The sequence below is a fragment of the Lathyrus oleraceus genome, chromosome 5 (genome assembly GCF_024323335.1).
Source record: "Lathyrus oleraceus cultivar Zhongwan6 chromosome 5, CAAS_Psat_ZW6_1.0, whole genome shotgun sequence".
In the NCBI taxonomy this organism is placed as follows: Eukaryota; Viridiplantae; Streptophyta; class Magnoliopsida; order Fabales; family Fabaceae; genus Lathyrus; species Lathyrus oleraceus.
The window spans coordinates 15943953-15957672 of NC_066583.1; the positions used below are offsets into that span (position 1 = coordinate 15943953).

Consider the following 13720-nt stretch of genomic DNA (forward strand, 5'->3'; position numbering starts at 1 on the left):
AGGGAAAAGATCGAATAAAACCCTAATTGTGCAATGTAAAAACAATGCGAAGAGATCTAAAGTTCGGGGGTTGGTTATACTAAGGGAAGGTATTAGCATCCTCAGTATCTATAGTATCCTATAGGAACATTTTGAAAGTATTTGTGTCATGTTATTATTTGTTTTCTATTATTTGGAAATGTTTTATTGGGAAGGACCTAAAGGTTTTATTAAGTTTGCTCGCCAAAACTTCGCGGTCATGTGCCTACGTATCCTAATAAGGATGGAATCAGAGCAACCGTAGTTCACCTAACTAAGGGTGAAAGAACACTTGGTAGTGGTCAAGGTTCCAAAGTTGGAAGTAAGTGTTCATAACAAACATACTTACAAGAGTTACCAAGTAACTCTCACTTGAATCTAAGTTGAAAGTGAGAATGACTCTAACAAGGTCAAAGGGAAACTAGGGATTGCTAAACTACCTATGACATTAAGTCAATAAAGAGGTATTTCCCTTGGATTTAGGCAAAAAGATAAACAAAATATAATCAAGATGAAGAAGATGTTCAAGCATGACATCAACAAATATAAGCACATGATAAAGAAAGATGTTCAAGCATGACATCAACAAAGATAAACAAATGGTAAATAAGATGTTCAAGCATGACATCAACAAGAACAAAGAAGGATGAAGAAGATGTTCAAACATGACATCCACAAAGATAATCAAATAAAGAAGATGTTCATACATGACATCAACAAGAACAAACAAGGATGAAGAAGATGTTCATCCATGACATCCACAAAGATAATCAAATAAAGAAGATGTTCATACATGACATCAACAAATATAAGCACGTGTTAAAGAAGATGTTCAAGCATGACATCAACAAAGATATGAAAGCATGATCATAATAATATCAAGCATGGTATGTATACACATATGTGCAACATATGAGCATAAACAAAGGTACAACAACATCAATCAAAGATGTATAAAGTTACATGAATATGAATGGCATGGATATATCATCATGAAGAAACAAAGATGAATGAAATAACAATTCATGAACATGTATATGGATGTCATAATAAGTATGAATGAACATGTGTATGCATGAAGTAAGACATGGTTTAGACATAACATCAACTTGATCATGAAAACAATTTAAGGTATTAAATACATGCATGTTAAGGTTCAATATGATCACAAACAAAGGTTCAACATCATACAAAAAGTTTGAACATGTAAGCATACAAGTCATACAAAGACATGTTACTACAAGTTTAAAGCATTTGTAAACACATAAACAAAGACAAACACAAGGGAACACATGCACACAAAGGTCCAACAAGACATGAAATAATGACATGTGAATCATGGATCAATGGGAAAATAAGCACACAAAATTTCATGGCATATTAACAAAAGTTCAAAGCACATAAACATGTAAACATACATTAAAGTAAGTCAAAATTAGGTAAAAACCAAGAGACACATATTAACAACATCAAAAAAGTCCATATATGATTCACAACATTCATACAAGTCATGGTGATCAATAAAAATTAAAGTATCAACCAAAGAAGGTCATTTGAAATCCTAAAACAATCCTAAAAAGGTACCAACTTCAGACAAATATAAGTATGTGAAAAATCAATAAATTCTGGAATTTGTTTTCACCATAATAAAATAGACAAAATTATGAACACATATAGCAAAAAGAGTGGGACAAAAAGGCTTAGGGATCATCAAGTTATGAGTCTTTGAAGTTATGAAAAATAACAAAAATAAATAGGCAAAAAAAACAATGAATAAAAATGGGTCTGGGGGCAAGCAAGATTCAAACCCCAGACCTCTTGCACTCACAAAGCCTTAACACACACACTTTAACCGTTGGGACGGTGATACATCCATTAAACAAAACGCAAACACTAATATATATAATAAAATGGTTCAAGAACTTGGAAAATGACACCAATTCATCATCTTCTTCCTTGTGTTCTTGCATGTTTCTTTTCCTTTTTTTTTTAAACTTCAAACAACCATAACTCTCTCAATTTTCCATGAAATTAAAAACCGTAAGAACCTAAATTGCTCTAATTTTTGCAAGGAATCTAATAGTATCATTATCTCATCCTAAAACTCAATGTAAAAAACGTTCCAAGGCAAAAACCAGAACTGCACTTTTAATTTCCAAACAATAAAGTCTCAATGCATGAGCATGGTATAATGCATACAGTAGCAAACATACAACAAACACACTATGTACTACATTTTTACTTCAATAAATATTCCAGAATGATGCATGAATAAGAGTTTTCAAGTGTAAGTGCACTTACCTATTGGAGAAAGTCAAATGCTTCTTCTTAGCTACTACAGAAATAAGAGAGAGATTCTACCAGCCTTGTTGGTCCTTAAGGATAGTGTTTGAACAATGAGAATGGCCAGAAATAACTTGTATTATCTCACACAAATCTTCTTGCAAAATGAAGAAGTGAAATGGTGAATGATAAAATAGAGGTTACAGAACTTGTTCAAGTGATTAAATAAGCTCTAAATGGCGTCTAGAGATGATTTGTGGTGTTTGTTTGGAAGATACACGTGGAAAATAAGTTTGGTTAGAGAACTTGCAAAAATAGTGTGTTTTTGCAAATTCTAATGGAATGGGAGTTTGATGAAGTGTTGAGGGGTTGTTGTTGTGTGTTTTGAGGCTTAAGGGATCCCTCTATTTATAGGAAAAGAGTGAGGATTGGAACTGATTCGAAACAAAAGTTGTGAAGTTATGGGTTTGGTTGAGAATGAATGAGAAGTTTGCATGAATAGTTGAGTTTCAAGGAGTTTGTCATATTTCCCTAGCCTCTACAAGGTTGCTTCTGATCTCTTAATATTATTTGTGATCTTTAGGGACAAGTTTCAAGGGTGAAAGAGTGAGTTGTTGACATAAAGCTTGCTTTATCAAAGTAGTAATGTGACCTTTTGCAAATTCACCCATAAATGGTATAATGCAATGGACAAAACCTCAACTCCTTGTGTAATGCATTTAGGATTCATATAAACATATGATTATGGATATATTTATACACAAGAGGACCTGCAATCAAGAAATTTTTACATTTGAAATGGTTTTCCTCCAAAAATTCATCATGAACATGACTTGAAATTCAAGTTTGGAACCCCAACTTCCCATTTTCGAAACTCATAGACCATGCATGGTAAAAATATGTACTTGTACTTTTTAAAAAGCCACAGACATGCTCTACAACTTTCATGTTTTGAGTGTTTTCTGAATCAAAGTGGATAATGATGAAAAATGGCTGTAAAGCTTATCACTTTTTAGGGATCAAAGTTGTCTTGAAATTTTTTGAAGTGTTTCAACTTGAGACACCAACTTTATAGCCTCATAAATCAAAATCCTTGCACTTTTATGGAATCAACCCTCTAGGACAAAGTTGAATTATAGAACAAGATCTTTCATTTGAGCTTTGTAGCAAAGAAAATGGCTGCTCGGATTGGAAGTTATGGCTTGAGAAAGTAGTGCACTTGAACATGAAATTTGGATACTTAGTGAAATTTTCAATGTTTTCAAGATTGCCCTTTTTGAAAGTAACCTCATTTATCTTGATTTTTCTTGATCAAATTAATCAATTAAGCATATACTCACGAAATTTAACTTGAGAAGTTCATATTTGATCATAAATCTCAAAAGTCAAATGTTTGACTTTGTAGTGCACTAATTGTGTATGAGATGAATTTGAATTTCTTGATCTTCAATGAATTCAAACTCTTGAGCCAATTGAACATCATGGATGGGCCCTAAGATGTACTTTAGTGTGTTGAGTGATGTCTCAAGGCTTGAGATCATGTCTTGATCAAAATTCTCAGATGAAATTGAATGTTGTTGAGAAACCCTAATTAGTGAACCAAATGAAAGTGAAGCTTGATGCACTTCTGATTAGGCCACAATACCCTTATTTTTTTATGGAGAGATATCTCTTGAGTGTATGAGAACTTGATTTATTGATTATTAATACAAAACTTTGACTGATAAATCCTTTGAGCTCTTTGAGGGAAACCCTAATTCACATATGAAATAAACCAGGCATATCTTGATCTTGGAGGTTGGCTATGCATGAATGATGAAAATGATTATGAAATCTAGGGGTAAATTTTGGGGTGTGACACAAAGCATCCACTTTGAAATTTGTATCATGAACTAAGAGGTTTTGATCCCTCATTTTTATGTTGGTACGTAGGCACAAGTCCGAAGGTCTTGTCAAACACAAAAATATAATTAATGAATTCTTTTCTCATCGCCCATTCTATTTGCTTGCTAATATCATTTGTACAAAAACACATATGCACACAAAAAGGGCTCCTTAGGAGTACCTAGGATAATTTGGGTGCTAACACCTTCCCTTTGTGTAACCAACCCCCTTACCTGTAATCTCTGGCATTTTATTAGTTTTGATTTGAAAACTTCTTATTTTCGGGTTTTGTTCGTACTTTTCCTTTTTCCCTTGGAAACAATAAAAGCGCGGTGGCGACTCTTGTTATTTGATGTCTTACTTATCCATAGCTTGATGATCGTGAATTTAACGCTACTGACTCTAAAGAAGTAAGACAAGCTTTTGTCTCCCCTTTAGTGGGTTCAAACTCACATTGATTAATTATGTATTTCATATCTTCGCCTTGAGGAGAATCTTTGGTGAGCGAGAATAGTTGAAGAAGGCCTGGAATTTGTGATTTGGAAAAAGGGATGCCATCGACAACTTTTCTTGTAAGAATGAAGAATATTCTCTTATAGTAAATTTCAAGGTCATTACATTACATAAATAAAGATCACCTGGACTGAAAATAGCTAACTCGAATGCTTTTCTATAAAATCAACTTTTAAATATAGTTTTATGTTTGATTTTGCCAACTATTGTCCAATTTTCATGTAGCTCTTTGCATGTGAGTCTTTCAACCAACCATCAAGATAAGCTTGATTGGAGTTAAAGGTGGGTTTTTCTTTCTCAATATGACTATCTTTTAACCAGCCATCAAGGTAAGCTTGATTGAAGTTGCAGATAGTCTTTAACTTTTGGTCCTTGTTATCTTTCAACCATCTGTCAAGATAAACTTGGTTGGAGTTAGGGGTGGATTTTGATTTCTAAACTTGAGTATCTTTCAACCATTTATCAAGGTAGACATGATTGAAGTTATGGGTAGATTTTATTTTTCCAGCTCAGTTGTCTTTCAACTATCTATCAAGGTAAACTTGGTTGGAATCAGGGGTAGATTTTTCTTTCTCAATTTGGGTATCTTTCAACCATTCATCAAGATAAATTTGGTTAGAGTCAGGGATGAATTTTTATTTCTTAGCTTGGATATCTTTCAACCATCCATCAAGTTAAACTTAAGGGGAATCAAGTATGGTTTTTTCTTTCTCAACTCAAGTATCTTTCAACCATCCATCAAGGTAAACTTGGTTAGAGGTAAGGGTGAATTTTTCTTTCTCTGCTCGGGTATCTTTCAGCCACTCATCAAGGTAAACTTGGTTTGAGTTAGATACTGATTTTGCTTTCTCAGTTCGAGTGTCTTTCAACCATCCATCAAGGTAAATTTGGTTGGAGTTTGGGGTAGGTTTTGTTTTTTCAGCCCGGGTATCTTTCAACCATCCATCAAGGTAAACTTGGTTGGATTCGGGGGTGAGTTTTTCTTTTTTAACTCGGGTATCTTTCAACCATCCATCAAGATAAATTTAGTTAGATTCAGAGGTAGATTTTTCTTTCTTAACTCGATTATCTTTCAACCATCCATCAAGGTAGACTTGGTTGGATTCAGAGGTAGATTTTTCTTTCTCAACTCGAGTATCTTTCAACCATCCATCAAGGTAGACTTGGTTGGATTCAGAGGTGGATTTTTCTTTCTCAACCCAATTATCTTTCAATTATCTATCAAGGTAAACTTGGTTAGATTTAAAGGTGAATTTTTCTTTCTCAGCTCGGGTACCTTTCAACCATCCATCTAGGTAAACTTGGTTAGAGTTAGAGGTGATTTTTTCTTTCTCAGCTCGAGTATCTTTCAACCATCCATCAAGGTAGACTTGGTTGGATTCAGGGGTTGGTTTTTCTTTCTCAACTTGGACATCTTTCAATCATCCATCTAGGTAAACTTGGTTAGAGTTAGAGGTGCAAATTTCTTTCTCAACTCGAATATCTTTCAATCATCTATCAAGGTAGATTTGATTGGAGTTAGAAGTGAGTTTTTGGTTCTTCCGTAGTGTTTTTGAGTCATCCATCAAGGTAGGGTTGATAACTTGTTTTTGTTCTACATTCTCATGTTGAAATTTAATATCTCTAGCCAAGCTTTTATGAACATTCTACGATACAATTAAAAAACGATATTAATGAGTTACAACTTAATTACATATTTTGGATGATATATAATCACAAAAAATTGTTTCATGAGATACATTATGTTGAATGTTTTATGAAACACATTCATTATATACATATCAGATAGATAAAATGTAAAACAAAAAGTATGAAAAAAACAATTCTTACATGAACACCTTTATTATTTTATCAGATATCAGATAGATACAATGTGAAACGAAAAATAGGAAAAAATAATTCTTACATTTATTTTATCAAGTCAAATAGAACAATTCAATTGTGGGTGTGATAATTGCATGGAATTAGAAGCATGCGTTAAGTTCAACATGCATCCACAATTGCTAATAAAGATAAGATGAAAATGATATATTATCAACAGGTTGGATTTTAATAAATTCTATATGCATGCACAATTGCTAATAAAGATGGAAATGATAGATCACGAGCATGTTGAATTTTATTAAATTCAATATGCATGTCCAAGATAAAAATGATAGATCATGCATATCATAATATTATTAAAATTAACATACATGCGCAATTATAATTGATGATATGAATGATACATTATTATGATAAATAAATGATGAAAAATACAAGTGTAAAAAATAGAAGCATACATGCAAAGTTAATAATCCACGAAAAACAAATATTATATTATCAAATCAAATAGAATAACCCGATTGTTAGTGAGTGATGAATGCATGGAAAATAACTACGGAGGTGGTTCTTAAAAGGATGCATTAAATCCAACATACATGTCAATAGTAAATAAAGATGAAAATGATAAATAAATTATGAAAAATATAAATAAAAAGGTAGAAATATGCATGCAAAGTTAATAGCTCACAATCTACAAAAGAGAAAAAAGAGACCAGAAAAAATTGTTGAATTGTAATTCTTTTTGTCGAAAAAGTTTGCTCGACAAAGACAAGGAGATGTCGAATCACTTAGGTGTCGAAATGTCAAAGAGTATCTCGACAATAATATTAAACTTAACTTTATTTGTTTGTTTAGCTGAGTTAGTTATGTTAGTTTTAGGTATTATTTGAGAAACAAGCAAACCCAAAATTTATAAATAGAGAATAATTCTCATTCTAATAAACATTTGAATTTTACAGTTGTAAAAGAAATAAATAATTACAGTTTGTAAGCAGAGAAAATTTTTGCATAATCAATTCATCTTCTATCCTCTCTCGATAAACCCCAACCTTTTTTTCCCAATTCAATTTTCTTTTTTTGTTTTCATCATTATTGTGGAGCGAGACAACCTTAAAATCAAGGTTGGTTAATTCACTCAAATGAAGAGTGAAGAACAAAAGAGAATTTCATAGGTTAGTTAAATCTTGTTCATAAATATCGACTCGAAATTACTCAAAATTTTGAGTTTAGTTTCATCAAATGTAACTTTGTGTGTCATTTCTTTCTTTTATGTTATTGTGTAAAAGATGAATAGAAGTGAAAGTGAGTTTGAACTATTTATAAGCAAGTAAGAAGAAAAAGTACATATTACGAGTATATTAAGACTTTGTTTGGCAAAATTATTTTTTTAAGTATATAGTTTATTTCTTATACATTATTTATAAGTGAATGGCAAGAAAAATTACAAATAATGAATACATTAAGATTTTGTTTGACAAGATTATTTTTGTAAATTTTTTAGTTTATATCATATAATTTATAAGTTCATATATATATATATATATATATATATATATATATATATATATATATATATATATATATATATATATATATATATATATATATATATATATATATATATATATATATATATATTACTAATAGGAAATTTTGCGGTTTTTTGTGTGTATTTATTTTGAATTTAAAAAGAAAATAGTTTTTTAAGAAAATATGTTTGTTTAATATTATAATCTTTTTTATTTGAAGCTCTAACACTTAAGTTTTTTGTTTTAAAAAATGTAGAAAACTTCTTAAATTTGTTTTTTGTTTAAAAGTTAAAAATATTTTTTAAACAATTTTCTAACAATATATTCTTTAAACATCTTAAACAAATATATTAAAATGAACACCACAACATAGTTTATTTTTGCTAGTTTATATTTTATTTCGAGAAACCATTATAATTTGTTACCCCTCTTACATTCTAACTTGAGATAATCGGTTCACCAATATCAATATTTGTCACTTTAATAAAAAATACATATAATTTATAATCTCAATTTATCCTTGTAAATTGAATTGAATTGAAAGCCTGGAAAAAATTAAAATTAAAATTATATATATATATATATATATATATATATATATATATATATATATATATATATATATATATAATATATATATATATATATATATATATAAATATATATATATATATATATATATATATATATATATATATATATTTAAATTTATTATTATTTTTAGTGTCGTAATTTTAAAGTTTATTTTGATTCCTTAACTTAAAAAAAATTATATTAGTCTCTTAACTCTTCAAAACCGTATTATGTTAGTCTTTTCATTTAATTAACAATGAAAAACATTCAAAAATTAATTATTAAATTTATTTTTAATTAGACAAAAATAACTAACCTAATACATTTTAAATAGTAAAAGATCAATATTTTATTTTTGAATTAATAAAATGAAAAGAATCCAAAATTTATTAGCAACAAAAAATATATTAATTATTTTTTATTTGACCTCTAATATAAATATAAATTTATTAATACAATCAGAATAACTAAAATCTTATGTTATGCATATAATCGGTGTTCAGAATTAGGGGAGTCCCCATCCTATATTTCTTATATTATGCATATAATCGGTGCTCAGAATTAGGAGAGTCCCCATCCTATTTTACTTATGTTATGCATGTAATCAGTTCTCAGAATTAGGTGAGTCCCAATCTAGATTTATGTATTTTGTGAAAGAAACAAATCGGCCTCACATTGTGAATATTAGTCTTGTCTTGATTATTGTAAGCTTATGAGTCTTAAATTTATCGATTAATAGAAATTCCAACATAGACAACTGTAAAACAAAATAGTCTCACGAGAAACATTAAAAGTAATGCACGCTTAAGTAGTAAAGGTCACGTGTTGGTTTGCATGTTTAGTTATATATTCTGACAAGATATAGGGTTTGCTTGCTTAGCTACTTAAGCTAACATGTTAGTAGAGAACTGTACTTACCTAAAAAGAATAGTTGTTATATTAATTAGTTAAAAAAAAGTTATTTCATCTGTCTCACAATGAGACTGATCATTTTAAAAATTAAAAAAGATGGATTGAAAATTAAAATTGATTATTTTAAAAATTGAAAAAATTGGATTGCAAATTGAGATGAATTATTTATTTTAAGATATTTTTTATTCTAAATAAATTAGTTATTATAGGATAAAGGGAATTATATTAGTATAAAATGATTGGTCAATAAAATATTAGTATAAAGTTATGTGATAGGAAAAACCAAAAGGTTGAAGGATTTGAAGTAGTACTTTTTTTTATCATATGTTTGAAGCGGTAATAATAAATGGGCGTAGATAGACTATATGACTAATAAACTCTTTAATAAAAGAACTACGGCTAGGAGATTTAAACAAAGATGATGTATTAACCGCTCCAAATAAATAACTATTCATTTCATCTCATTAAAATGTTTTATTTACAATATATAATTAATTTTTAGAAAATAATTAGATGAATTAAATTTAATAATAAAATTAATATTATATTTACTAAAGTTATAATTAATAAAATATAATAATAAAATTAATTTTATTGTCTAACATTTTATAATAAATTTGCAATGCTTACGAATTTCTTTCATCTTGGTTCATCCCCTCCCATATTTCACCAGCTTAATAAATATCAACTGTATCTTAAAAATTTTCATGAGATATGGAATTTAAATGTTGCTTAAAGCCATTTATACATTGCCTTATCCTATGAATCTACACGAATATAATTATGCAATGCAAAAGTAGTTATTTTAATACTAATTTGGATCTTAACACTAATTTGTGATTTTTAATCAGTAAAGAGGATGTGAATGAAGAAAGATGGGTTGAAAACTACATAAGAGCAAAATGGATGATTAGTTGAATCATGAATTTCTTTTAGAAACAATGCTTCATTTTTCTTATTCCCACAATTAAAACACATTTATTTTAATTTAAATTATTAATAAAACATAAAGGGTAATAATGAGTTTCTTTTTACATAATAAGAATACAAATGAAAGAAAAAAAATAATAAATTAAAAGTTACAAACTCAAAATCTACTTTAAATAGTTTTTAAGAAAAAAATCAAAAATTAATTAAAAAAAATACAGACTAAAAAATACATAATATGTTTTTTAAACTAATCTTACAAATTTATGTACAAAAAAATATATAAAAAATACTGTTTTTTATATTTATACACTAAATAATAATACATACATACATATATATATATATATATATATATATATATATATATATATATATATATATATATATATATATATATATATATATATTTGAAATATTATAATATAAATACTAAAATTTTTAGAAATAAAAATAATAATTTTGGAACATATAATACTAAATAATATATGATTTTCAGAAGAATATCTTTTTTAGCATAACAACATCACACCAAATACAACACAGATAAATATCAAATACACCTAAAATCTTAAAAAAAGAAAAAATATATGTGTACTCAGAATCTTGTCCCCTTTAATTTAAAGCTCCCTTTTGATAAAATTTAAAAGATTAATTTATACATGCAACACAAAAAATCAAAACATGATAAATAATTAGTGACAGTAAATTATAAATTCAAATAAATTACAATAAAACATTAATGTTTACCTAATTCAAGAATGATATAATATTTGAAAGAGGAAGAAATTGAATGTTTGAGTAAGAGTTTTTTTTGCTGCGAGAGAGTGAAGAAAAGGGAATGTTCTTGATGTGAGAGAGAAAAGAGTGGCCGAAGAGAAGAGAAGGAAACTAAGAGAGAAAGAAGGCGTCGTAGACTCATTTAATGATGACAAATAGCGAGAGGCACCCCACGCCGGTCATAACGGTCATAAGTTGTGATGGACTACCCTAGCAAATTATGACGTGTACAGAGTGGTGCATGGGTGTACAATATGAGCAATGATTTGCGAGGGGCTCCCCACGTGACAATCATGGATAATATATGCGAAGGCCTCCCTACGCGGAAATAACAAATAATATTTACGAGTGACTCCTTCTCGATAATAATGACGTATTGCAGGCACGTAGCAACTTTAATAGTTGTACTCAAAACATTTTTTTGGTTGATTTGACTTAACCTTACAATTGGTGAGGGGTATCCCCTCGCTAATTGAACGAATATAATTGGTGAGGGGTACCCCTCGCAAATTACTTTTTTTCCAATCCATTTACTTAAATTTTAGCGTTATTTCCTCTTTGCAAGGGGGTGAGCCCTAGCAAAGTCCAATTTCAAATTTTCAAAATTGTTTCTCTCATGTTTGTGAGGGATTACCGTACGTTCTTGTCTTATATAATTTTTTTAAAAAAATATTTTGAGTGTTGTGGGGGGTTTAACCCCAAATGATATTGTTTATTTAGTGAGGAATTTTATCCTTGGCAAAATCCCCTAGCTATAGAAGATTTTTCTTTTAGTGGAGAGAGTGATATTTTTACTAAAGTGATAATTGTCAAATATTGGGAATAATGAAAGTAATATTAATTAGAGGGTAGAATTGGAAAAAAGTACATTAAAATTTGAAATAAATTATTTATTTTAGAAGACTCTTTTATTCCTAATGAATCACTCGTTGTGGGACAGAGGAAGTATGATTTATTTATAGTTAGTATGATATATTGATGATGTTAAAAGATAATAATTTTTATTAAGTTTTTATTACAACATTTGTCTAGTGAATAATTTTAAAAATAAATTATTATTATGCAATTTAAATATTCACATTTTTATTTAGAAAATATATATTTTTTAAACTAACTGAAAAATGACAAATATTAAACTAATAGTTAGAAATGTATAAGACTAAAGTTTGTATAGGGATAAAGTTAAACCTTCAAAGAGGTAAATATAAAATAAGGTAAGCTTAATCTATTGTGGATATATCACTACTATAAAATACACGTAACATAATATGTTATTACCTCGATTATTAAGCGTCTGTAAAATTTGAGCATAACAATTACCGACCGCTACGTATTCCACCTCGATAGTTGACAAAGCAACGAAAACTTGTTTCTTCCTATGTCAACTTACTAAGGAATTTGAAAACATGTGACAAGGTCCACTAATACTCTTCCTATCCGATTTGCAACCGGCAAAATCGGAATCAGTATATCCAACCAAATTACAACCGCTTCCCTTAGAATACCAAAGTCCATACTTAGAAGTACCATGAAGATACCTAAGATTACGTTTTACGGCTTTTAAATGAGATTCCTTAGGAGCCGACTGATAATGAGCGTACATGAACATGCTAAACATAATATTTGGCCTAGATGCAATGAGATATATAAGAGAACCGATCATACCTCGATAATTCTTGACATCTACATTCTTACCATTTTCATTCCTTTCCAAGTTCCATTTGTAGGCATCGGAGTGTCAATCGACTTTGCATTTTCCATACCAAATCTCTTTAGTAAGTCATTATAATATTTGGTTTGACACATAAGTGTTCCTTCATCAAGTTGCTTGATTTGAAGCCCAAGGAAGTAATTTAACTCCCCCATGATACTCATCTCAAACTCATCCTGCATAACCTTAGAAAACTCCTTGGCAAGTTGCATATTAGTGGACCCAAAAAATAATATCATTGACATAAATTTGAACTAGAAGAGTATGCTTTCCTTGATGCTTAATGAAAAGTGTAGTATCTACCTTTACCCTAGAGTACTCTTGATCAATCAAAAACTTACTAAGTCACTCATACCAAGCCCTAGGTGCTTGTTTGAGGTCATACAAAGCTCGCTTTAGTTTGTAAATGATTAGGACACTCACGATTTTCAAAATCGGGAGATTGAGCTACATACACTTCTTCATTAATATAGCCATTAAGGAACACACTTTTCACGTCCATTTGAAATAACTTGAAATCTTTGGAACAAGCATAAGTTAGTAGAAGGCATATAGACTCGAGGCAAGCAACCGGAGCATAAGTCTCCTCATAGTTAATTCCATCCTCTTGGTTATAAGCTTGAGCCACTAGCCGGGCTTTATTCCTAGTTATTACTATGTTTTCATCGAGTTTGTTTCTAAAAACCCATCTAGTGCCAATTACTCGATGATTCTTGGGATGAGGGACAATGTCCAAAACATCATTACTTTTAAATTGGTTTAGTTC

General features: G+C 29.4%; 1 protein-coding gene across 1 annotated transcript; it reads right to left on the reverse strand.

Annotated features, from left to right (window-relative positions):
- Positions 1–5414: 5414 nt before the first annotated feature.
- LOC127078471 (uncharacterized) lies at positions 5415–13166 on the reverse strand. Its single transcript, XM_051018928.1, has 5 exons — positions 12939–13166; positions 12634–12828; positions 12522–12537; positions 5975–6112; positions 5415–5698 (listed from the first exon to the last, which is right to left on the reverse strand). The coding sequence occupies exons 1-5, from the start codon at positions 13164–13166 to the stop codon at positions 5415–5417; spliced, it is 861 nt and encodes a 286-aa protein (XP_050874885.1).
- Positions 13167–13720: the final 554 nt, after the last annotated feature.

Bases quoted from the DNA above. Each gene is read 5' to 3' on its own strand.
- LOC127078471 (XM_051018928.1), bottom strand. From the start codon at position 13,166: ATGCAACTTGCCAAGGAGTTTTCTAAGGTTATGCAGGATGAGTTTGAG. The intron at 12,829-12,938 runs GTAAGAATGTAG...GCTCATTATCAG, and splicing joins CTTGGAAAGGAATGAAAATG to TCGGCTCCTAAGGAATCTCA. The intron at 5,699-5,974 runs GTACCCGAGCTG...GATGGTTGAAAG, and splicing joins CCTAGATGGATGGTTGAAAG to ATACCCGAGTTAAAAAAGAA.